General features: G+C 45.4%; 1 protein-coding gene across 1 annotated transcript in view; it reads left to right on the top strand.

Annotated features, from left to right (window-relative positions):
- Positions 1 to 12,000: 12,000 nt before the first annotated feature.
- The window catches only part of GPC1 (glypican 1), a 218,508-nt gene continuing 204,385 nt past the window's right edge, over positions 12,001 to 26,123 (top strand). The window contains exon 1 of the mRNA XM_054205463.1: positions 12,001 to 12,657. Within this exon, the coding sequence (XP_054061438.1) occupies positions 12,501 to 12,657 (157 nt within the window). The 5' untranslated portion in view covers positions 12,001 to 12,500. The remainder of the gene's footprint in view (positions 12,658 to 26,123) is intronic.

Here is a 26,123-nt window from a genome sequence, read left to right as displayed (position 1 = left end):
TAGGACAACATGAAAGTGTTACACTGGCATCCCACGTGCCATTTCTTTCCATGGAAGCACTAACAGTGTTAGCGACAGACCTCTGTGACCAGTGAAAAATGGATTGAGTTTAATTCTTCTTGGCACCGGAGAATCATTTGTATTGGCCCACGATGGCAAGTCTATGCTAACAACTCTGGCTAGGAGTAGAGAGCATTTTATTATTTATCATCTTTAAACATCTTCTTCTCTGGAGAAGTGCTGCTTTTAATGATAGATTTTTGGTGATGTGAATGTAAAATACATCAGTTTCTGGTATCTTTTTGATTTTATGGATGGCACAGCTTAAAACCAGGAACATCAAATAAAATCACTGCTGCTGAGAGTGAATAAAAGTTGGCAGGTATGGCAGTTTAAAATAGCCCTGTTTTCACCCTAAATATAGCCTGATTTAATTGAAATCTAGTGGTAGCTATGAGACAGCTGCTATATAAAAGACCAGTGACAGGCTGCTGAGGTTAAAAGAATACAGGCTGCCTGTGTCTCTGCTGAGATAAAGTGGCATCACAGAGAGCAGAGCAGCAGACAGTTTGATGAAAAGTTAAGTTTTTAAAACACTGATTTGTAAAGCCCTTATGCAGTTTTATTTATAGTTTGTTTGTCTCCGTCCTCCTAATCAAATAGGTTTCTGCCTGGAACCAGAAACGTGATGCAGATCCTCGGTTGCCTTTAACTGCTTTAGCTCAGCTGGAGAGGAAGCCACAGATCCAGTAAGTCAGTCAGGTGTCCCCACTGAAATTCTGCCGGTCTAGCAACAATAATGATAGAACTTCAACTTTTTCTATGAGTTTCTTACAAATGGGTATTTCAGCTCCGTGAGGTCGGTTTAAAACCACCACATGCCTTTGGGGAGAGCCCTCGGTCCGTTAGGGCACAATCCAATGCTTGCACATGATAAAGTAAGGGATCTAACGTAGTGATGTTGTTAGTACCCTACTCTTAACAGGACCATGTAGAGAAAGACCAGAGATTTAGTTATAGGAAGGAGTTGTCTCCGTTGTCACAGGTGAAAAGTGGACATTTCTCATTGTCCTGCTGCTTTCAATATTCTCTAATTAACAAGTACTGCTTTTAATTTCCATGCTTTCTTTTTAATATTATTTTTTCAGCCTCATACAGTCTAAGCCCAAACTCTCAGACTCATCCTCCCTGGTAGCTGTTGTTATTCTTTTTACTTTCTAGTACTTAATTAATATTTGCCATGTTCTTACTTAGGTAAGTCCGTACTTTCTCATTATATGAAATTAAAAGTAGATGAGCTTAGTTCCCAACTAAAAGAAGCTTTAGAAAGATATAGGGCACCTTCGTATCTGGATTTATTTTCTTTTGATTTGATTCTCAGGAGGGCTCTTAAGACCTTGTATTAACCCTATCAATCAAATGAATTGATGAATCACGGAGTCAGAGCTATGGCTACAAGCAGCCCTGCATAGCAAGTTCCGAGGTGAGTTCCTGACTTGCTTGATTATTGCACACAAACAAAACCTCTTCGTGGCTGTGGGTCACTGCTGAGTGAATACAAAATAAGGCAAGTGAAAGCTCATCCACCTCGGGTTTTGTGATTGCTGTTAGGAAGTTTTGACTTCAGTTCCTCTGCTGAGCCTCATGCTCCCTGGGCTGGCAGGATCAGGAGGAGCTTTAGAAAGGCAAAGCAATCTGCCCAAACAGGAGAAAGAGCACCCTAACAGCAGCCCCTCTAGCTGAGTAAAGAACAAAACCAGCAGGCAGGGAAAGCAGGGAGATTCGTGGAGTATGGGAGAAGAAAAACATAATATGCAATATTATTGGAGGGTTTGCACAGACGTACTAAGGGGCACCATTGTGATGGATGAATTAAGTGTTCTTATGAACTTCCTTGGCTATATGTAACTTGTGTTCTTTGCTAGCATCGTTATATGTATGTCATACAAATGTCAATTTGGGAAGGGGAACCACACCAAAGACATTAAGATACCTCAAAGGGGTTTTTTTGTATCCATTACTGCCCCAAATGTATTCCTAAACATCACACAAGCACATTTCTCTCCTCTGGACTGCCATGAGAGCTGAGGCTGCCCAGGCATTCACAGGAGGCTCCTTGCCCACTGCAGGACCTGACAAAGAGGTAGAAGCCTGTCCTCAGCATCCCCACCCCACACACACGAGCTCCCTTGGAGCTAAGCTGCTTCATCCCGGGAAACCAATGGGCTGCTGCCCAGGCACCTAAGTGCACAAAGAGCCTCACTGGGAGTCACCTGAGTTCTTAATGCTGTTGTTTAAGTAACTGTAACTTGACACGGTTTCAGATAACCAGATTAGAACATGGAGACTCTGTTAAGTGTTCGTGAGAATGGGTCAGACCAAAGGGCTGTCTCTGACAATGGCCACTAGCGGATTTCTAGGGAAAATCCTATAGTGGTGCTTACACACCGACACCCTCTGAGCTTCCAGCAGTCTGTGCCTGAGGATCTCTCCAGCCAAGGAATTTAATAGCTATGTAAAATTCCCACTGATGTTAAGGGGAGTTTGAGGAAAGAGATTCCAGCCATCCCTACTGAGCTAACAAAGATAATTTTGCAGTTTTTCTCTGCATTTGGCTATCTCCAATTTTGCTTTTCATATACAAAAGCAACACTTAAAAGGATGACATCAAAACTTCCAAATTCATATGAGCAGAACGCTTAATCAAAACCCATAAATGGAGAAAAAGAGGACTTTCTCTTGTGGGCTGTGCTGCATCTCTTGAAGAGCAAAGAGTACATTTATTATGCTGCCTTTTGGAAGGAAGGATTTTTCAGCTCCTTCTCAATAGATAGTTTTGAACAGTTCATTTCACAAAACATTAGGAAGGAAAGATTTGGGGAAAATTGTGTTTCTCTGCCTTAAAATTGAGTTATGGGCAGGGTGTTTGCCAGCTCATTTTTCTTGTTTGTGTGCGAGAGACATTTGTGAGTTGTGGAAAATGAGCGATGGTAGGAGGGAGGAAATTGTCTAAGCCTACATAAGAAGGTTAGATAGTATATTGGTATAATTTATAGGGACTTACAGGCACTGCTGGGCTTTGACACCCAAGAAGGCCGTTGTGGACACGCTGCACCGTGTTTTTACCTTGTGACCCATCAAGCCAATGGCAGCCATAGATGGGTCAACTTTTGTCTGCCTTGAGGGCATGAGAGCAACAGCTGCTGTTAAGTGAACAACTCTAAATTCTGATACAAGCTCAAGCTTTTGTCATTGAACTTGAGCTATCAGGCTGATGCTAGTAACATAGATGTTAGTGACCCAGACTCACTAATAGAGCCCATAGCACGTATGAGGACTCAGGCTCACTGCAGGGTCATCAGCATGCTGATTCACGTAGTGGAGGACCGTAAGAGTGAAAATGGAGATCTTTTAGAATTATTTTCGTAATGGATGCTGCATGGACTGAAATGGTTTGGGGTTAATTTTTTTGCCAAACTTTTCATGTAAGTAACTAACTGAAATAACCCTGAAATATGGGGGGGCACTGTGAGAAGGACATGCTAAAAGAGCCCTGAACTCTATTCTGACTTTCAAAGAAATCGATTACAGCATTCTTCCTGGAAAAAGAGTGAGCACTTATGGCTGTGAACTGGTTTTGCAGCAGTGTGGTGCTTACGTGCCTACTGGGGTTGACCTGTACCAGGATTTCACAGGTTACAATTTTTTACAGGCAAATACTTTATGAGCTTCTCAACTGAGATGATTGTGTGTTTGCATGTCAAGAGAGTCAGGAGAGAGACTCCAGTTTCCATCAGGCTGGAGCTAGGAAGGACAGGCAGGCAGAGATTGCAAATAACTCTCTCCTCTGACCCTGGATCAGCCTCTTTCTAAGCAGAGAACTCTATGGATACGCAAGTCCTCACTTGGGTAAGCAAATGCATGCAATTTCTAACAGTGTTTTTGAATATGCCCCAAAAGTAAATTCTTCTCTCTGGTCAGTAAGCTTTACAGGTGCCTTATTCTTGGTTACCTTAGAGTTTATGAACCTTACTAACATGACGAAAACAAGAGCTGAGAAAGCACAGAAATGAAGCATTTTACTATGAAAATCTGGGAGGATGGGGAGGCTAAAGTACAGCGCTTCATTGTAGGAGCTAGTCTTTATTTTCTTGAATTCTGAAGACGTGAGCTATGAAAGAATAATTTCTTCTCTTATCAATTGCATGTTCCATTAGGAAACCACTTTATCTTTTTCAGTTTGAGCAGCTATAGTTATGAAGGCACTTGGTGCCTAATTGCTTTGGTTTAATAACAAATTCTCGTCCTAAAGATATACGCTTTATATGTATATTGCATCAACAAATAATTTTTGTTAGCTGCTGCTGCACTGGAGAGAAGAGGGAACACGGCACATTAGGCCTCTTGTGTTTTAGCAAATCCATTTCTAAATCTGACATTAACGTTTTCGGGTTCCTTTATAAAGGAAAGGATGCTCTGTTTCATTTGGAATCCGAAAGATAGTCTCTACCAGACTAATTATTTTTATATACACCTAATATTGGGAAGAAACTAATAGAGTCCTCTTTTCAGGAAAAAAAAAATATATTTTGTAGTTTAGCAGTCATTGAAAGGACTCAAAGCCAGAAAATCTGGCCCTGATTTTAGTCTCAAAACTAGATCTTTGTTAAAATCTGTTGAGGGTGCAAGCATCAGTCTAGAGAATGCCATAGAGGTAAATTTATTTTATTGTAAGTTTTTTTTTTAATCTTTAGCTCTGACAGGGTAAAATCAGGAGACTAGGAAATGCAAAAGAACAGTGTGGACAGAGCAGAACACAACAGCCACAAATAATCCAATATTTCATAATTTAATTTCACACTCACTAGACTGCCGAGGCATTGCAAACTATGGGCAGAATAACTGAAGAATGGTGTTGGCTTGACAATGGTAACATCAGGGCTTAAAGAGGTCTGGCAGCTTTCTAAAAGTAAATGCGTGTCCTTCCTTCTCCCTCTCTTTCACTACTCAATATAGATTAAAGTGACCTCTGGAGATAAACCCTACTGACCCCCCCCCAAGTAGTCCTGCAGCGTAGTTTTTATTTGTACAGTATGTGAAAGAAGAGTTCAGATTAAATTCCTGGCCTTTCAGAAAAGTTTGTCTGTTCCTTAAAAAAAAAAAAAAAAAAGAAACAAAAAGAAAAGAGGCTATTTTATTTTAAAGCCGGAGCCTCTTTCATGGTCCCATGATCTCATGAGTTCTTTGGCTGGCCTGTGACCTTTCAACCTTGCACTACATGTTTCTTTTCTAAATTAGCCAGTGTTGAGACATCAATGGGAGAATATCAATGTTATTATAAAAGGCATCATTCTCTCCCAAAAATGTCAGTGTGAGTGAGTCATTGCACCTAACTGCTTAGCTTTTGTAAGGCAGCAAGGAAGATTTGAAAGTGGGATCCGGGGTCCCCCAGTCCACCAACTTCTATTTCAAATGCTTTAAAAAGCAACGTCCCTGGCGTCTGCTACAATCTGCTACAAAGGAACTAAGCTCTGTGCCTTTAGCCACAGAAGAAAAGTCCTGCCTAAGGCAAAACTATATATGTGATGTAAAAATACATAGCTAGTACAAACAATTTATTTTCAAGGCTATGCTCAAAACTAGCACTGTAAAAACCAACCAACAAACAGAAAACCCTTTAAGAAAGAGCTAAGTCTCCTGGTGAGTTCTATCGTTTCTAACACCCAGTGTCTCTGCATCTCCTTGTATTCATGCTCTCTGGTTTCTAGCGGGTTGAGGAAATGCAATCAGATTAAGAGCTCTATTTTTAATCTTAAGAAGATGGGTTTGCATTGTCTGGTGTCTTGAAAAATCCAACACTGGATGTTTATGTGGTTCTGACCAAAGCAACAGTACCCAGAGAGACTTAACGTTATGGGAGGATGTTAGATTATACTGGTGTATCTTCACTGGCATCACACTATCTTCTGAGGGCTTGGTCACCTTTAAATCTGTGTAGCCATAGCGGATTCACACACTGCCTTTGTGTTGCAAAATGCACAGATCTTAAAATGAAAAACATGCTGGCCCAAATCCATTCCAGCTGTAACTCTACTCGTGTGTACAGTTACAGCAGAAGTGAAGCTGGCACACATCAAAATATGTGTGTCACCTAGTAATTACCTTACTAACAATGCAGAAAAAAAGGCATGGGAAGGGCGCATTTCCAGACTCAAAGTCAGGTTTTCTCCTCTGTGTGAAAGGCAGATTTGCTGTTGGCTCTCCTGCCAGCCAGCTCATGTTTAACCCTAGTTTACCTGCGCCTCTGGCTGCCACCTGCTTAGCACCGGCTATTTGCTTTACAGAATCATAGAATTGCCTAGGTTGGAAGGGACCTTTCAGATCATCTAGTCCAACCATCAACCTAACTCTGACAAAAACCATCACTAAACCATATCTCTAAGCACTGTGTCTATTAGCACAGACGAAGCCCGGAGCGCGGGAGCCTCTGCTCACAACTGAAGGTGTTCGGTGCTTTTCAGTACAATGTTGTCAGTGTTTTCCTCACAGTCAGTTTCTCTAGGAAAACAGGTTATGTTGTACCTTAACTGGATGTGAGGGGAAAAATAAACACTTGAGCAGAACGCAAGATAATTGTATTAATTCATCTAAGTGCTTTAGTCTGTAGTGTTTAATGTAGCAACAGCTGAGGGTAGTGTCAGCTGAGAAGTTCCATTAGCATTGCCAGATGCCTGTATTGCGACTCCACATGTTTCTTTTTTCATGGCTGTAAGGATTTTTTTCTCACAGAAGTCTATGAGATGTCTTTCCCCCTTCCACGTGCCTTGGACCAATGCTCAGGAATGCAAGCTAGCGTTCATAGGAACAGAGTATGTTCCTACGGGCATTTTTCTTAAGCCAATGCCCAGAAACTGATGACAGTGAGAACGAGAGGAGATTTATACCTAAAAAATCCCTTTCAAAAACAGTCAACTTCTGGATATAACCTCTTGAATGATAAGAGGAAGTCATCTGATTGTGACTTTTGCAGGAAGTGGGAGAAATCTTCTACATATCCTGTAGTGGCATGCTGAAATGACAGATTTCTAACCTAGTAATATGGGGGGCAATTTTGAGCCATTTCATGCTATCGAGCTAAGCTCTGCTTATCAAGCATAAACCAGATTTGGTGCCATGTCTCTATTCTCTGTTCACTGTTGCGTATGTTTTGAGGAGTTGGGAGTGGGAAAAGCTTTATTGAAAGTCGTGTCCAGATAGGATGAAATGTACTTCCTGGGGCAGACCCAATTAGCAGTAGTTTCTCTAATGAGTTTATGGCATTTATTTATTTTTTTGGCCTTTAAGACTTCTTTCTACTGGGAAATCTCTGACTCATGTATAACACAAGTACAGTCGTGCAGGGTGGAGTCATTTGTAAGAGGTCATTAAAGCAATACATTCCTTCAAGTTGCTGCTGTAAAATTGGGGTTGTTCAATTCAAAATAACAGCACAGAGTGGCAATTGCCCGCGTTAGCCAGATTCTCCACCTGAAATTACTTAGTTGTTCATAATCTGCCTCTGCAGACTACCAACCACACATGGGGGGAATTAAGCATTGCATTTAAAGGGAACTGTTCTGTTCCACTGAAGGGTCGAAAAATAGGTTGGCCAAGCCTTGGTGCACACTGCTGCACTTGTCCTCAGTGCAGCCCCCCTCCTGTTTTCCTCAGCAGCCACAACTGTGATCGTCCTTGCCGTGGGATGAATTTTGCTCTCTCGAGACCCGGGAAGGGTCCCCCAACTCTGTACACCTATTAAACAATATTCTTGATTAATTAATCTGGACGCACAAATCCCAATGAGCCTTAGCGTTTCTGTAAGGCAAATGGCTTCTTACAAAGTCAATTGGGTTCAAGCTGGATTTGTTGTACGTAGATGTCCCAGCAATTCAAAGGTACGGATCTGATATTTTTGGTGACCGAAACAACCAGGCACATGCTTCCTGCGCATGTCAAAAAAGCTCCAGGGAGCAATGTGCACAGAGGGGAGGAGGAGCTGCTGGATTTCTAATGAAGGAAGATCCAGTGGAGAAGTAAGCAGCTGTAGATAGCAAGGTGTAATCTAGTAAATCCTCTGAATAACTTAATTAGATTTGATTCGGCAAAACACACGGCCAGCTTCTGCTGAACACCAGCCAATGTTGGGGGGCAGGGAGAAGAGGGAGAGCTTTCGTGAAACCTGTAGGAGACAGATATAGCGGAGATTAAAAGAAATGGGCAGAAAAGGTACTGAGATACTCCTCCTTTGATGAAGATTTTTAATCCAAAGGTGCTGTTTTTCTGATGTTTCCACAGAATCAAAAGCAGTGTAAAACTGGCTAAGGGAAAGGTGCCGAGGGTTTCATTACGCGACATTGGTGAGAGGGAGGAAGTTGGAGCCCTCTTAGGCTTTGGCCATCTCCTTTCCCTCCCCACTCCCCATTCTGTGTGAGCTCGATACTTGATGCATAGTGAAAAAGGTAGAAACGCCACTGAATTCAAGTGGGAATGTTCTAGTCTTTTATGTGGCATCAAAGATACAATGCAATTTTATAAGGTTATGCGGGGTTTCTCCTGCTCCGGTTTTGCTGTAACTCAGCATAGGTCCATTTTGGAACCAGCTGGAGGTCTGGTGGGTGTAATTGTGTTGCTGCCTGTACAATTCTTGATTTGCATCAATACGGAAAAAGAGAGGCATGGCCACTGCATTGCGAAACTTTGGGAGAGTGCTAGAGAAACAAGACATCCCTGTGAAAATTGAGGTTGTACAAAGTCTCTATTTACTACTTTTTTTTTTTTCTTACAGGGTAGCTTTCCCCACTTGTGCCAGATGATTTGGCTCCTCTTCATCATTCTTGCTTCTTCATAATGCTTGGGTCAGCTTTTCTGTGGGCAGTGCTTTTTGTCGGGACTGTCAAGAGGTGATCTCCACAGCAGGATGGATTTTCTGTCTTCCTCTGACTATCTTGCTGGCTGGCTGTGTGCTTTTCCCTTCCTCTGCATTTTGTCTACTCATCTTTGTGTTTTACCATACTTTTTCTTATCTTCCCCAGTTCTAGCTCTTTCGGCCCATTGTTGGACAATGTTTTGTTCACTTTTTGCCAAGCTCCATGGTTTTAACTGCGAGTGTTCAGAAAGTGGATCTGGTCCTCAAATACACACAGAAGACATTGAGTTTATAATGGATGCCAACAATACGTTTTCATCATGACACTTTGGAGATGTTTATTTCAATTTGCTTAAAATGTACCCAGCCCAAATCCTGCATGTGCATACAAACTTAACAGCAAAACAAACAGATGTGCCTCATAATTTAAGCTTTGTTTGTTCAGGATTGGATCCTGTGTAGACTTGCAGATAGCTTCTCTGTTGAAGAGCTTATTATGTCATCTCGGGCTTATTTTTAATTTGTCTGCTTAAAAGCTTCTCATTATGATAGTATGTGAGCATCTCGCAGGCAGGTGGTTGGATAAGAAGCACTCTTATCCCTATGTAGGACGTAAGTGACCTGATGATGATGGGAGGTGTGGTGGCAGAGCTTGTATTTCAGTTCTAGTGCCTGAAATGGGCTTGGGAGCAAGCGGAGGGGTCTGTGCTGGCAGTTGGTATCCCAGTGTTTCTCCATGGGAATAGCAGAGTGCATGTGAATAAGCAGAGCGTGTGCTGCGCTCTCTCAGGATTTTATCAGGAATGACATGACTTCAGTCCCTGCCGCAGGCACTGTTGTCACCCAGCTTGGGGAAGTGAGATGTATGCGAAGAAGGGAAATACTTTGGTTTGTGAAATGACCTATAGCTCAGGGGATGATTCCAAGGCCAGAACCCAAGGGTTTCAGTCCCAGTTCTTTCTTTCCCTGTCAGCAGTTAGTATTTCAGCGCGCTGCAGCAGCTGTGTGATTGCAGAGGGCTTCATGCTGCAACCTTGGGGTGCAGCCGTAGCTCACAGAGAGCTTCCCCAAGGTCGCTGCAGGCAGAGCTGGAAGCAAAGCCCTCAATATACAATGGTGGCAAGTATCCAACCCCAGGCTTTGAGAAGGAAAAGAGAAAATTAGGTACTACTTTGGTCCCCTGTGTCATCCTGACTCATTCCATAGCAGCCAGACCAGATAAGAGGTTTATGACTCTGCCTTTCTTCTCTATCTAAAGTACTTTGTCTCTTTGGAGTTCGCATTCCTGGAGTTTATTCCCCTCAACGGACCCAAGTGAGAGCATTGTTAACTGTGTGTCTGTAAGTATTTGATTTTCCCTCTTTGATTTTCCAGGAGGAGGAAACAAGGTCCTGGTGTTCCTGTAGCCCTGGCAATATGTATGGATTCCTCGGGTGCTGTTATTGGAAGGGTTATGGCTATAAAATTAGAATAAATACTCAGGAGTAAGGGCTGAAATAATCTTGTGCCACATAATGTACTTGGTAACCTGTTCTGTTTGCCTGGTACTCTTGCATTTACAAAACAGATCCCATTTGAAAACAGGGTAGGTCAGATGTTACATCATCTGTGGCAGATTTTTTCCCCACGTTGTTTCCAGGAAAAAGACCCATTTCCATGCTCCAGAAAGCCTGCAAAGCAAGCTCCAACTGAGGTGTACCAAGTTTTTGGGACTCTGTAAGCTTCGGGTTTCTAAAGTCTGCATCACTGAGAGATGCAGCAAGAGACCAAAAGGCATAGTGTCATCTGTAAAAGAATTAAGATTTGGGGTGTATGGGGTGTATCTGACTATATTGTAACTTTTGGTGACAACCGTGTGTCACCTTAGCCCTGATCTTCATTACAAAATTCTCCGTGTCTTTGCAGTCAGATCCTCTTAATCTGCTCTGTCGTACATCACAGATGAATTTAATTAGGAAGATTTCATAGGAAATCATTAGGCAATTTTCATAAGAAAGCAACAACTTCTTCCCCACTGCCATCCTTCCCCTCCCTGGGGCTCTTACTCTGCTGTCTCTTCTCCCTTATTCATTCCTGAGGAGAATAAGCAGTTCTGAAGCAGCAAGATGAATGACCTGACTTTCTCATGTATTTTTGCATGTCTGAGTGACTCCCTAGTCCAAAAGGTACAATCTCTGGTAAATTTTGCTGGGGTTTTGGGGGGGACCATTGTGGGTGGTGTTTCTGTGTGGAATTTCTGATGGCTAGCAAGGTGTAAGCTCACACAAGTGCTTCAGCTGAGGCACGGGAGATTCCCTCTACTTTTTCCATAGAAAACAACTGCTCTGAGAAGACTCGAAGGAGCGATCTTTGGGTCCTCTATCTGTTGTGAAAGGCGTTAGATACTGGCCAGAAGCCTGAGAGCTCATTGTGGGGGAAACACGCGGGCATTACCGTGACACACAGGTGGGAAGCAGCGTAAAACACGGCTGGCAGAGCTGCAGAGCACCGCTTCCAGGAGCTGGCAGGCTGCTGTAGGAACTAAACTCCAGAGCTGAGAATGAAAATCACCTCTCTTCCCACGTCTCCTCTTAAAGGGGCACTTTTAGCCTCCGCAGCACCTCGCTGGGGTTCCCAGGCTCTCAGTTAAGATGCTCTGGCTAAGTGTTTTATAAGTTAAGTCTTCTATGCGGTTGTTTCCCCACCAAATGTGGAGAAGCTCGGGGTGTTCGGGTTAAGCACCTGGACCTCCAACGCTGGCTTTAACGCCCGTTTTCCCCTATGTCCTTCCCGAAGGACGGGCGTGCGACCCCGGCCGCTTCGAAACCTGCCCGGGATGGGACTGTCCGTCCTCGCCGCCGGGACCTCCCGTCGCAGCGGGGGGAGGTGGCGATGCCCCTCGCCCCTCCGGTTGCTCTCGGGGGCGATGCTGGCTGGGCAGGGCCGGGCCGGGCCGGAGCGCTCCCCGCAGGGATGCCGGCTGGGTGTGCGGCGGGGCCGGGGCGGTGGCGGGGGCGGAGCCGGGCCCCGGGGCGGGGGGCTGCGCCCTGCCCGGGATTGGCGCCGGGCGGCGTGATGCCACGTCCGGCGGGGGAAGCCCTGCCTCGCTCGGGAGCCTCCCCCGCCGCCCGGCTCGGCGCGCAGGTGGAGCGGTGCCGGCGGACCGACCGACCGACCCGCGGACCGACCGACCCGCCGAGCCCAGCCCGGCCCCGCTGCCCCCGCCCCGGCGGCGCCGCAGCCGGCAGCATCGCGGCGGGACCGCCCGGGGATGCAGCCGCGCTAAGAACAAAAGCCCTCTCTACGCGGTCACGCTCCGGGGCTCGAAAGCGGCCCGGCCAAACTTGGATTTCTGCCCCCTCCGCCCAGCCGCGGCGGCGTCCGGATTGAACTTCCCCGGTGCCTTCCCCGTGGGCAGCGCCTGAGACCCGGGGGATCCCTCCCCGCCCGCCGCCCTCGCCCGCTCCGCGCCGTCCCGCCGGGGCTGCCCGGGGAAGTGGGGGCCGCGCCCCGGAGCCGGACGCCGCGCCGCCCCCGGGGGGACCCCGGCCGCCTCCCCGCCGCGGGACCTTGGCTTTGCCCTTCGCACGGCAGGTGGCGGGGCCAGCGGAGAAGGATGCGTTTCTTCCCGTGGGGATTTTGGCTGCTGTGTGTCGCCTCCGCCCCGGGTCGCGGTGACAGCGGCAGCAAGGCGAGGAGCTGCGCCGAGGTCCGGCAGCTGTATGGGGCCAAGGGCTTCAGCCTCAGCGGCGTGCCCCAGGCCGAGATCTCCGGTGAGTCCCGCGGAGCGCGGTGGAGGGGGGCGGGGGGCGGCAGAAAGCGCGGTGCCCCCCGGTCTGGGGGTGCCCCGGGCTCGGGGGCGCGCCCACCACTCGCCGCTGGAGTTGCGTCTCGAGTCGTGGGCGGCGAGAAGTCGGACCCCAGAGGCTTCCCCGAGGGCCGGGCGCCCCTTTCCCCTTGCAGCCCCCCTCGTAGCCGGTGCCCAGGCGGGAAGGGGTCTCTCTCCAGCGGTGGCGATGCGAACGGAGCTGGGAGAGAGGGGGTGATCGCACCAAGTGTTCGGTGGTGGCTTGCTTCCTTTTTCTCATTGTCTCGTTCCTTCTGTTCTGAGCGCAATCGAAACGGTCTTGGGGTTTGGGTTCAGAAATCGGGATAATTGGACTGTAATGGTTTTTGGTGGCGGAGATGGAAAATGCCACAAGGTTACGAGACAGAAAAATTTTTTTTTCTTAATCTTCTTCTGGATGGGAAATAAACTGGTAAATGGCATTTGTCAGTTGTTAAAAATTAAGCAGGAGTAAAATGACCCTGTGTCAAGTGTGGAAAGCATAGAGGAAACCTGAGCAACCTACATCACAGTCTGTCCTCTTGCCTTCATTCTGTTTTTGGACAAATCTTGGTTGATTTCCTTCTCCTTGCAGAAAAAACACTGAAATACCAAAGAATATTCAAGGTCTGGTTTATGCTGGGTTGCTTGGGTGTTTGTTTTTTTTTTTCCTTTTTTCCTGAAAGGTTGGGGGAAGTCTGATGAAGTATTGTATCATTTTTTTAATTCTTGTCTAAGTTTTGATACACCAACTTATGACCCATATCTGAGAGCTTTCTCCTCACTTGCAGGAGCTCCCTCCTTCAGACAAAGCATAAAACATGCAGGCGTACGTGCCAAAGCCAACCTACAGGGACATCCCAGTAAAATTGCAGTTTGTAGTTCACATCTAAGCTACAGAATGCCTTATGTTGAATATTTCATTGTGGAGTTTTCTAGGGAAACCAATTCATTATGTGACCTGCGAATGGAAAAGGCTGAACCTTATAAATGTCTCATAAATGTGAACAAATTAATACTTGCTTTGTCAAGTTGCAACCAAGGGTAAATTTCCAAAATAAAATGAGCGGTCCTTAAAGTTAAGCAGTGGGAATTTCAAAATCATTTGAACATCACTATTAATAGAAGAGTAATTCAGTTGAGCAAGAAAGTGGCTTTTTATAAATTTGCATCTAATTATTGCAAATGTGAATGCATTAGCAGTCATATTTCAAGTGGAAAGTTCTTGGAAGACCGAATGTTTACAAATACTCGTGGAGATGGCTACAGCATTGTGCGCAGGGATAGTACTACACGGGCAGTCGTTCGGGAGAGCATGAATTGTGGTTACAAGTGTCGCGTATCCCAGGTTAGCAGTGAGTAAAACATCTTGTGCCTACAAATTGTTGAGGTTCAGAAAGCGACAGAGGACACGCAGATTTCTAGGAACCAGGAGTTTTCTTTCCTGCTGTTTGTTGCCACGAGCGTGTACGCTGGCAGTCTTAAGCAACAGTAGTTAAAGTTATAGTATCAAACTGGGCATCTCTGGCTGTTACTGTAAACAGGGAAACTCTATAGATAAATGCTATAAAAACTTGAGGAATACCGCATGGAAAGTAATATGAAGAAGTGCTTGAGGGAAGGTTCCACACCTAAACTTGCTGCTGATATTGTTACCCCGGTATTTAAAACAGCTAACGGACTTAATGATTTTCAGTGGTAATTATCATGCATACCTTCCGACTGATACATATTCAGGAATGCCCTTTTCTATTGCTGTAATACTTACCCAGTACAGTTAAAACATTGATGTCCATTAATACTAACCTCGGAAATGTTCCTAATGAAGTATAGTGTCGCGTATCGTGTATGCTTTTTAGCAGTTGTGCAGGTTAGTGTAGAAGTTGATGCCAGTTTCGTTGTCTCCAAAAAGAAGAGTCTGGAGACCCTCCTGCAGTATCCCCATATGTAGTAAGTATACGATCGTGCAGTTTGTAAGTCCACGTTTTGTTGAAGTACTCAGTCATCACTTAAGGTCGGTTTCAACAGCATTTCTTCAGCTTGCTGGCCACGGGGGTTGTAATCTGTATGGAGCCTTGTCAGGTTACACCTGATTGACACCTGTAAATGCATACACATCAACATACCATGGCAACTTTTGGCTAAGGTAGGAAGTGCCCATGAAGGCGGTTCAGTGGTGGCTCCTGGGCTGAGGTTTCCTGATGGTGGCCTTCTCCATGTTGTCAGAGAGGTTCAAGAGCAACCCAAGAACCATGTTTTTGTCTTACTTCCAAGCCCGCTGGAGGCAAAAGCCCTTCACGTTCTCCCTCTCCAAGGGGATCTTGCTGTTCCTTCTCTTTCCATTGCTTGGCCTGAAGCAAAGGGGAAAACTCCTTTCTTAGCCCCACAGCCTTGTCCCCGAAGTGGTGCTGCCGTGCTCCCGTCTGCTTTGAACTGGCTCCAGGCACTGCTTGGTGTGTGTTGCCATCACACCAGCCCGGCACCAGGAGCCAAACCACAGGCTGCTCGCACCCCCAGAACTTGACTTGAAAAGGAGTTTAGCAAGCTCCCATGGTGCAGGCTCTGACTCAGGCTGAGATGGCTCTGTTTATGTTGGTTTTAGAACACTTATTGCATGCTTTACACCTTCTAATCTGTATTCTTTGTTGTGATTTAAGAGGATTATGAGTAATATGAAGTCTCCACAGCTCAGCAGAAGGTAGTGCCTGCTTATGACTGAATAGATCAGTTAGAGAAGCAGTCGCACAGTTATTAGCTGGCTAATAGATAAGCATCTGATTCAGGGATAGACTCTTGGCTTACCAGATTTCTCATGAACCACCTAGACAGGGGTTCCTGGTTTTTTGCTAATGTTGTACAATGCCTTTAACATGTCTAAGCACTTTAAATGTGTCAGGTACTGTTATTAAGTGTGTTTAGGGAATACGCAAGGTGTTATATCTCACTGCTTTGAAGTCAATGGCAAAACTCCCAAACACGAAAGAAGCGTCTGCTCGTATTAGTAATCCTGACAGACAGACAAGCACCCAGAGTCTCGGGTGAAGATCTGCCCAGAAGAAAGTTTCTAAAGGCTGGGGGAAATGCTCTCTACTCCTTGACTTTGGGAAAGTTATGACACTTGCTTCCATAAGACGTACTAACCTGAGCAAAGTTTTCCTATGTGTTGGAGAGAGTTCCCACTGACTGGCTGGTTGACCCACACCCCCTTTCTGGGATTGCTACAAAATATGGACAAACAAACAGTTGGAGAGCTTCCAGTTCTTCTGTTTCTCCTTGAGTCGTCTGGAGGTAGCAAGCCTCAGTTCCTACTTTCCTACATTCTTGCTACCCAGACACCATCACCCCATCATGGGTCCCCTGCTCTGGTGACGGAGGGAGAGAGGTGCCCTGCTCTAGGTGTACTTCCTAGTGCCGGTGCTAAGGACCGGTCATCTTGGGCTCGCAGTGTGGTTTGTGGTGGAAGAGAGCAAGCCTACAGCAGAAAATATTGCGTTTTGGGGAGGATATCTGGCTTTCTCTACTGACTTGATGGAGTGGCTTAGGATTACCGATGTTGGATGGGTGACTGCTCCCCAGTGTCTTGAGCAGAGATAGTTCTCTCATGGACTGGAGAAGACTTGAGAATTGTGATTGGGCATGGGTGTGCTTGGCCCTTGCTCAATGTTTGGCCTAGGCTTTTGCTTTGGTTTGTTTATCCCTGAGATTAATCCTTCATAGACTTGGCTTGCTGCTAGGTTGAGCTTGTTGACACGGGCGATGGGTGTAACGCAGCGGAAGAAGAGGAGGGCACAGAATAAAGCCATCTGGACTTTGCCAGGCCATATTGCTGCCCATCCGGTCATGTATCTCACATGCATGGTTCCCTGCTTCCTTTGCTGAAAGGAGTCAGAACAATGTTTTTTTAATCTTTTGGTCCTTTTAGGCTGCATAGTTTGGTTTGTAATGAAAACATTGTCAAGTGTAGGTGCTAGAGCCATTTGGAGGGGTGTTACCTAAGTTGAGAACAGGTCTGGCTGCAGGATGGGGCTTGAGGAGGCTCTGAGTATGAAGAGGATAATAAAACCCAATACTGGAGGGCATTTTGACTTCTGGCAGTTGCAGTACAAAAGACATAAATGCAAAGATGGGCAAACCTGCATCTGTGGTATGAAAAATAAAATCTGGGGCTCCTCCATTCCCAAGGAATGGTCTTTACCAGTTAATTGAAAAGGGGACACTCTGCTGTTCCAGCACTTTTTGAGGTCGTGGTTGTATTTGGTTTGTAGTTACTCAAGGAGGTGGGATTTCTCAAGTTTAGCTGCTATATGGTGAACTCCCGAATGCAATATCGACCCATTGATGCTAATGAATTTTTTAGGAGCAAATTGGCATGGCCTTTGTAGCCTGCTTGGTTTAGAGTGCTACTTCTGATGAGGCGAAACACAGGGAATTGCGCCTTTTCCTCCATCTGGCAAGTATATTGGTGCGAATGTTAGAGGAGGCCATGCCTGAACTGTGTATCTCCGTTTCTGTTTAACTTAAAATATACACAGAAATTTGCATATTTTACACTTTGTGATTGTTTTGTTAATTTGTGACTGCAGAGCGCATGCAGACAAAACTAGTAGGAAAATGAGATTTCTGGAGAAAAATGGGCTCCCTCTAGCGGTTACTTTCGGAACCGATCCGAGAGCCTGTGCCTTCGCACACCCACTGCTTACCTGAGCCATCTCCCGAATCTGGAAAGCTTTGTACTTCGATATTCTTTAGAGTTTTGTGGCGTTGACATTTATTTTTAAGAGACTCTGCCTTTCTGTCACCGTGATATGGATGACTAAGCTCTCACCACATAATTATCCTTATCGGCTGTGTCTGACAAAACTATTTCAACAACGTCTTTTGTTGATGAAGCAAAAGCCTGATATTTTCTTTTCCAAAAAAAAAAATGGCATGCATGTATAGTTGGAGACACCCACCATCCCCACTGTGTGAGACCACAGAGCTCACCTCATCTCTCTTTTTTTTTTGTTTTTTTTTGTTTTTTTTGTTCTTGCCCTGTAAGTGCCCTGCTTTGTTTAAGAACACATGTCACTCAGCCTCTGGATACGCCAGATGGGTTTGATAGGAGATGTGAGGCTTTTGGCAGGGACTGTGAAACGGTTGGTTTAATATTCTATTGCGTTCAGTACAATTGTCTCGCATTGAGGGGACCGGGTAGATATATTCCTCTGGGTAATTTCAATAACTAAGTGTGCTTTGACTTAACCAAAGGTGGGGAGGGAGCTGCTAACTTCATTATCAAAAATGTGCATTTAGAGCAAGAGCTTTTATTTTCCTCGCAGGTCACAACAACAACAACCAAAAGCAGAGGCCGTGGAGCAGCAGCAGCTGAGCACGGGCTCTGCACCCCACCACCGCTGCCCATCGGACTGGGGAGGGGGGGTGGTCACGATCATCTATTTTTTGTCGCAGCATCAAATTGCATTAGGTGCGGTATGGAAGGTGAAGGCAGGATAAGAGGCTGGCTGCAGCCTGGGAGAGCTGTTGGTCTGAGCAGTGACCCCCACCTTGCTGTCTGCAGCAGCTCCGGCACCCTGTGGCAGGGGTGAGGGCTGCAAGTTGGGTCTCTGGCAGCACCTCAGGTGTTCCTGCCACTCGTTTTGTGGGATGGTGAAAGTGAAGAGTCAGGGGAGATGGGACGGCATTGGCAGGTGTCACTGGCGCGGGAACAACTTCTGTATCTGCTTGCAGTGTTCAGCTGGAAATACTGCCTGGGAATTTCAGGGGAAAAACAAGGTAATAGACATCCCAATTCTGTGGAAATCTGCAGGCTTCCTTGGGGAAAACAGCTTTAATTTCTGTTTGCTGCCCTGGCCTCAGCTGAAAGCAACGTATTTCTATATATTGGGTTTATTTCTTTGTCCCATGAGGTGCTTTTGTTCTAGCAGGCAGGTAGCCTTATGGAGGGAGTAGCGTCAAGACAGCATGCTGCTCTGGCTACAGTTGGCCCTGCCGGCTCTGCCTAACTTCTGTAACCAGGCACTTGTTACCTCTAAACGTGATTCCTTGCTTTCCCGCAAACGGGGAATCAGCAAGCAGCTTCCAAGATGGTATGTGTATGTGTTGCTTCGGCTCAGAGAAGCAAAAAAGCCCCAGCGAGAGTTGCCTTCAGTGAGGAGTCCCGTCCTGAGACGGCAGGGTGTCTCGGGCCAGCAGCGCATGGCTCCTCACACTCGGTGTGTTGCGCTGCTGCCGCTGGTGATGGCAGGGTTCGGCTCCCACTGCCCTGGAGAGACACATAGGTCCTCCCGTATCCCCCTGAATGGTCTGTGCTGCAGCAGGCATGTCACAAGCGTGGAGAGTCACCTTTTTGGCTTTTCCCATGGAAGAGCATCTTCTTAGCCAAGCATTAATTATTTGGAAAGGCGTTGGATGACAGTAAAGCTGGGGAGGGCGCTTGATGCGGACTTTCATCTGTCCCTTCTGGACTTTCTGCATAGATTGAGTCTTTCTGAAAATCCTAAGCAAGTCACTCCTTGTTTCTACCTGTACAGGTTAGGTCGGAGTTGGGACATCTTTTCCAATGTTTCTCCAGGTGCATCCTACCGGCTGTGAGAGGGAAGGAGGGGTTCAGTGGGCAGCGTGGTGGGGCAGAGATACCACCTGCTTGGGTGGTGGCCTGGAGCAAGTCTGTACAGGGGCTCTTTGTCTCTAGATCTCCCTGAAAAAAGTCAGTCTTGCTTTGCTGTCTGTGCAACGAGGATTGAGGGTGTCTTCCTGACCGCTGTGAGGATAGCTGCCCCACCGTGATGGGGAGAGACCAAGGCAAGGGAAACCCCAAAGCTTGCAGGAACCCTCATAACAGTCGCTTGAAGATCATTCCATCGTGTTCTGTAGTTTTTTTGCACAAAGTTACTGTAGCTGCCATTGCATTTGGACATTTCCGCTCAAAGTTACCGAGATAAATACCATTCAAAACTCTGTGAAAGCAGAAAATTCCCTTTGTTTCCCTCTTATCCGTGAAGGACGGACTGCCCTCTCCCGTGATGTGTATATACCCTGACACTTTGTTGCTCGGAATATGTTATATCCGTGACAGGTGAAACCTGTCTTTAAGTAACATTTGATTCCCAGGGAATCAGGTTACCTCCGTTGCCAGATCGTTCAGCAAAAAATAATGAAGCTTTAGACTGTAGGCACTTAAAATGCTTGTCTGTACGTGACAGAGCTGTGAGCTGGGTCAGTCCCTTCTGCCCAGCAACATGTTCCCATTTTACTTGAAATTCCTCAGATGTGGCAAACTTTTTTTTGGTTTTTCTTTCTTACGATTTGAATAAGCAGACTGTGCTGTGACAGTTATTCATAACGCTTTAGCTCTGAGTTTTAGAAAATACATTAATTGCAATTGGGTTGACTGTACAGAGATTATAAGACTAATTTAATTTTTTGTGCCTTTTTGTATACAGTGCAGCATGAATCAAAGGTACAGAATTACCCAGCTGTTAGGAACTCCTATGCTAGCAACATGAGTAAAACAATTTTTTAAATTGCCATGCATTCTTCTGAAGTATTAAAAAAAGAAGAAAACAACAACAAAAAAGTTTTACTGTGGTTTCAGGGAGCAACACGATAGTACTTATGCAGACAGTCAATCCTTTATATGACTAAAATGCAAATACTCTACGACAAATAGTTTTGGCTTGCAAAAAATTGATATTTTATAGGATTGTAAAACTATACTGTATAATTTAGTTGGAGTGTTTCCACTAGTTTTACATAAGTCTCTTGCCTTTTAGCTGGAGCAGACAGGCATATTTCTAAACCATGAATACAGTAGAAATTCTTCTAGTTGTAAATTTTGTTCATAAATAAAAATATAATAAAAGCACTGTCAGAAATTAATTTTACCTTTTTTTTTTTAAATACAGATAAAAAGAGGCTACTTCAGTCTCATCAGCTCTCGGTCTGTGTTGTTGCAGTCAGGTTTGCAGTGATTTGATTGTATAATTGATCCTGAAGTGAGGGCTGAGCATAGCGTAGAGTGAATTTGGCATGAGTGGCAAAGCAGGGTGGCTGTATTAGCACCTCTTGTCTATTCCTGCCGTCTCCCCACATAAGCTGAGTGGTGGAAACTGGGAGCTGTAATTACCACACGGGTCTGGCAGGAGGGAGGTCTGAGTCCTAGTCCCCATCCAGGTGCAGATTTTCACCATGAAGCTGAAAAGCCACTTCGCTTTGCTCTTTTCAGCAGTTTCCTCTACCGTAAACACTAAATTGGAATGTGAGAGCTTGAATAGCTCATGGGAAGTTGAGTTCATTAAACTCTAGTCCCTGTAAGATATAAGAGTGCCTTAAAAGAGAGCAGTGGTCTTCTCCCATGATGCAGTTGCTCGCTGTGCACAGCTGCATGAGTTTACAACAGTTGTATAACCAGTTTAGATTTTGCAAACATCTGTTTGGCTTTGTGACAGAATACCAAACAAGCCCGGCAAAAAAAAACCTCGACCCCTCTTGCTCCCCTTTCATTTGTGGGAGGTCTCATAGAGGCTTCCATGTTGAGGAGGCTGGTATTTTTGTTAGAGAGGCTCTCTAAGGCCAAACCAGAGCTAGAGCCTCATCTGCTGTGAATTTGAGGACGGGCTGCACAATAGTGGGAACCCGTGGGTAGAAGCCCCACTGACTCAGCCGCAGGCTCCCCAGGGCCCATGCCCCATCCTGTCTGATGGTGGTAGGATGTAGCAACAGCCCAACTGCTTGCGCTTTGGCGGGGCGGGGGGGTTGGTGTGGAGGAGAGATTGGGAAGTGCCTGGGGAGGTCAGAGAAGTGCTCCAGTTTTGGCCTTTCATCTGACACTAGCATGTTCCCAAAATGAATTTAAGCCCAGATGAGCAAAAAGTGATATGATGTTGCGCAAATATATGCATGAATCTCTGTAACGTACCAGGTAGTGGAGTCCCTGCACAGAACGCAAGAGTAGGGAAGTCCCGTAACCCCCTCGTTCCTCAGTGCTGCCATGGAGGGGCAGTCCTTGTGTGGGTGATCAGATACTACGTTACGTCTGCCCGGGTGAGTTTGTGCATTTGCTCCCTTTCTAGACTTTGCATTAAGTTGATTTAGAACAGTATCTGTTGGACTCGGCGCGTCTTGGGAAGTTGTGTTTTATTTTATTTGATCAGTTAATAGTAAACAATAACTCAATTATATCTGCTGCACAGAGGTAATTAAGAGGCAGAAAAAGTTTGGATGTGGAAAGTGTGGCTTAAATTATTCTGTGTGCTAGAGTTTATATGGGTGATACCACTTATTAGACACATTAATGCAAGGTGGTCAAAGCGATGATGTGGAGGGTTGGAATTAGGTGTGGGAGAGCAAAGCAGAGTGCTGTAAATTGCTCTTTAGGTTTACTTGGCAAGTGTTTTACTTGACTAGTTGCGGAGTACGAGAAGTGAGCCAAATCATGCTAGAAAAGGATTTGTGTAGGTAACTGACGTCCAACCTCAAGCACATGGTGTGTGCACTGGTGGCGTACTCTTTGCTTCTCTCTCCATGGAGTTTCCCAGCCACTCCTTGCCATGCTGACTATTGCTCTCTTACAACCACCTGAAAGGAGGTTATAGCGCGGTGGGGGTCGGTCTCTTTTCCCAAGTGATAGGACAAGAGGAAACAACTTCCAGTTACACCAGGGGAGGTTTAGGAGGGGTATTAGGAAAAATTTCTGCACCGAAAGGGTTGTCAAACATTGGAACAGGCTGCCCAGGGAAGCGGTTGAGTCACCAGAGGTATTTAAAAGACGTGTAGATGTCATGCTGAGGGACATGCTTTAGTGGTGGACTTGGCAGTGTTAGGTTAACAGTTGGACTCGATAATCTCAAAGGTCTTTTCCAACCTAAGCGATTGATTCCATGACTTGTGGCGGTCTGTCCTGTGCCCAAAATACAAACTTCTGCAGGTGCATGGTGGGTATATGCTGGGCTTGTGTTGGATGAGGGCATCGTCTGGCCATGTGCCCTGTGTTCACAGACACACACCTGTCATGCAACTGGATAAGTTGTCTCTTGGGTATGATGCAGTGCCTATACTTTGATGTAGCATGCACCTTTGCTCTGGGAATGCGTAAGGAATCATTGATATGTCTTTAAACTTACCCACGAATGGAGGAATGACTCATCCCAGTCCAAAGCCGGGGCTCCATTGCTTTACTTTTAGCGTTGGTGTAAAGGTGACGTTGGCATCCAGAACAGTTTGTTGTTTGAAGGCGAAGGAGTGTGTCTTTTTGACACAGCTATGTCTTTTTGAAAAGCTGACTGCTGCTCTTGTGTAAGAGAGGTTATGGTTTATTGCCAAGAAACTGGAAGCAGCTCATGGGGTTTATTTATTTATATATGTGCGTGTGTGCCCGTACGTGGGGTGGTAGCTCTGTAAAGGGAGTTTTGACAAGCGGCTCTTGACCCCATGCTCTGGGAGATGTAGACTGGGCCATTCTTGGCTTTGGCTGCAGGAGGGGGTGTGGCCTGTTCTGGCCCTGCTTCTTCCTGGCGCTGCTGGTTGAGCCCCCGACATGGAGAGGCTGCTCCCGTGGCAGCTGGCTTGTGCCGCTGGCCCTGCGGGAGGAGATTTCCCTGCCTGAGCTCAGATGTGCAGCAACCTCCCGAGATGAAGGTGAGCAGTTACATGCAGAGCCATGCTTGTTTCTGACATGTAACTGGTTTGTCCCATCCTGGACAGCAGCAGGGAGGACAATTTGCTTTGTCACATCCGCAGGTACCGCGCTGGTGAGTTGTGGGATCGCTTAACACCCCAAATGTCTCCATGCCATGCAGGTGCCTTTCATATCAGGATGGCTGCCTGTTGCCAAGTAGACTGATTTTGCTGCTCTGTAGGACAATACATTCAGAGGAAAACTAAAAGAAATGTTGATAGCACTTTTGCAGAACTAATTAAAGCGAAATTTTCATTGGTAAATCTTCACAGGTGCCAGCAAATATAAATAAGCAAAGCTGAAGCTGTGACTTTGCTCTTGTTAAAATAAACAGAGAGCAAATGCCTTCTGACCCAGGGCACATCTCAAACGTGAACCAGGAAAGAAAGCCACTCTGTTTAAATGCAGTATGACTTCTCCCACTATCCCGGATCAGCTGTCTGGGGGCTTGAGTTTTGTCTTAATAAGTAACACTGCTGCTACTGTTTGTGTTGCACTGAAGCGATCTCCTGTCACAGTCATAAATTAAATATTTTTCGCTGTTACCAATACACTCTGTGACAGGGTTTAGGACTTAAATTCCTAAATATATCTGCTGATGTATGTGTATCCAGCAACATGGTGTCTTGTGTTATCCTGCTATCACTGATATATTTTGAGCGTGTTACGTCACCCGGGCTGATCTGGCTGTCCTTTTTGTCAGCTAGAGGAAAAGACATCTGAAATGCCCCTTTCCATTATCCTTTACGGGAGCAGCGGTTGCTCTCGGAGCCCGGTGTGCCTGCGTGTACCGAGACCCCTGCAACAGCAAGCTTCCAGAAGTTGCGTGGAAAAACAATGTTCCCGTGTTGCTCTGTAAACTGAGGGATGCAAAATTTGTGTAGTTGAAATACATAAAAAATACAATAATTGATTAAAGAAAATTAACTATTTGCATGCTTTATTTAAAAAAAAAAAAAAAGTGTGGAGTGCCTTACACCCTTCCGTTCAGTGATTGTGAGGCTGCGTCAGGAGCATGATGTCCAATTTCAGGCTACCCTGTAAAGGAAAGGTATGGCTATATTGGAGCGAATCTGGGACGGGCCACCAAGATGGTTAGGGTGCTAGAGTATGTGATGTACAAGGGGAAACTGTGAAATATGGGTTTGTTCAGCATTGAGAAGTAAAGTCTAGAAGAAAGAAGGCTAGGGAAGATCTCATTGCTATCTGCAACCACTTAATGGGTGGGAACAGAGAAAATGGAGGTAGAGTGGGGTGCATGGGGGTGGGAGAGATGGTGGGCAAAAGTTGGAACTGGAGAAATACTAGTTTCATACACGGAAAGATTTTTTTCAACATGAGCGATTGAACGGGGGAACAGGAGCCCAGAGAGGTGGTGGGATTTCCATCTTCATCCTTGAAGATATTTGGAGTTTGAGTGGACAAGGCCCTGGGGCACCTGCTCTAATTGGACCTGCTTTGAGCGAGGGTAGGACTAGGTGGCTCCAGAAGGCCTTTCAGCTGAAATTATTCTGTGATTCTGTGCAGATGCTGCAATTGTGCCATACGCAGACAAATCAGGGGTATGTGTAGGTAAAGCTCTTTCATTAATGAAGCTCTTCAGAGGAGGAGGAGTGAAAGGAAATCCTTCCAGTACTGCCATGTAATGTTTGTATTTTTTGAACTTATTTATTAGTTTGTGAAATATGACATCTAGCGAAATCAAAAAGGAGAAGCAACGTTCTCCTACATGAGTAAAAACCCGTGCTGGTACTCCAGAGATCCGACTTCAATTTTCTGCTCTGCCACATGTGTCTGGCATGACCTTGGGCATGTTGCTTAATCTGTCTGTAGCTCCAGTCCCCATCTGTGCATTGCTGTCTTTAAATTATAATATCTTGTTTGCGTAATTTGTCTTTAAATTATAAAGTCTTGGAGTACTAAGTCTCACTATTTCTCTGTATTTCACTATACAGTACTTATCACGATGGGACCATAAATCTTCATCAGTCCTGTGATACGTGAATAATAAACAGTAATGGCATAATTTAGGGCTGCATTCCGCCTCTGTTCTCATGATGTATAAAGACGGGGGGTTTTGCCGATTAAAATGCTGTGCTGTTCAACCTAACGAAGATACATGGGCCTTACTGAACAGATTTTTACGAGCCTGTTGTTGGCTCTTTTGGTTTGTTGGGTTTTTATTTTGTTTCATCATTACTCATTGATTGCAGGTATCTAAACAATTTGCTTGGCAGATCAGGGAATAATAAATTCCTTTAATCTGTATGTCTTTCAGTTTAATTATTGTTAAATCATTACTTATTGTTTAGCTTAATGGATGATGAACTCTGTTCACCGTGCAGTGGAAAAGAGTTGGACTACAGAGACAGAACTGGCTTCTCCAGTTCTTTTGAAGATACAAACCAAAATTGCAGAGTCACTGAACATTTAATTCTAGGTTAGACTGAAGGTTACCAGTAGGCGTACCGCTGTTACCTTTGCAGGCTTGAATATAGGTTAGCATTATTTTGGTTGGTTCCATGCCTGGCATTGTACTACATCTGTTGCTTTATTTTTAGACAGTTAAGAAACTGGTGACTACTATATAGACAGCTATTTTTGTCTTGATTATAAGACAGTGTCTAATAAAATCGCATGTAGTACAATCCTAATTATTACAGACAGACTTTGCATTTGTGACTGTGGTCACACTTACTGTGTTAAACTGCTTCCTGCAAAGTTTAATGCTGTGT

The sequence above is a fragment of the Rissa tridactyla genome, chromosome 6 (assembly GCF_028500815.1).
Source record: "Rissa tridactyla isolate bRisTri1 chromosome 6, bRisTri1.patW.cur.20221130, whole genome shotgun sequence".
Taxonomy (NCBI): Eukaryota; Metazoa; Chordata; class Aves; order Charadriiformes; family Laridae; genus Rissa; species Rissa tridactyla.
Note: the sequence above shows the minus strand (reverse complement) of the source record. Positions and strands in the feature narration are given on the sequence as shown.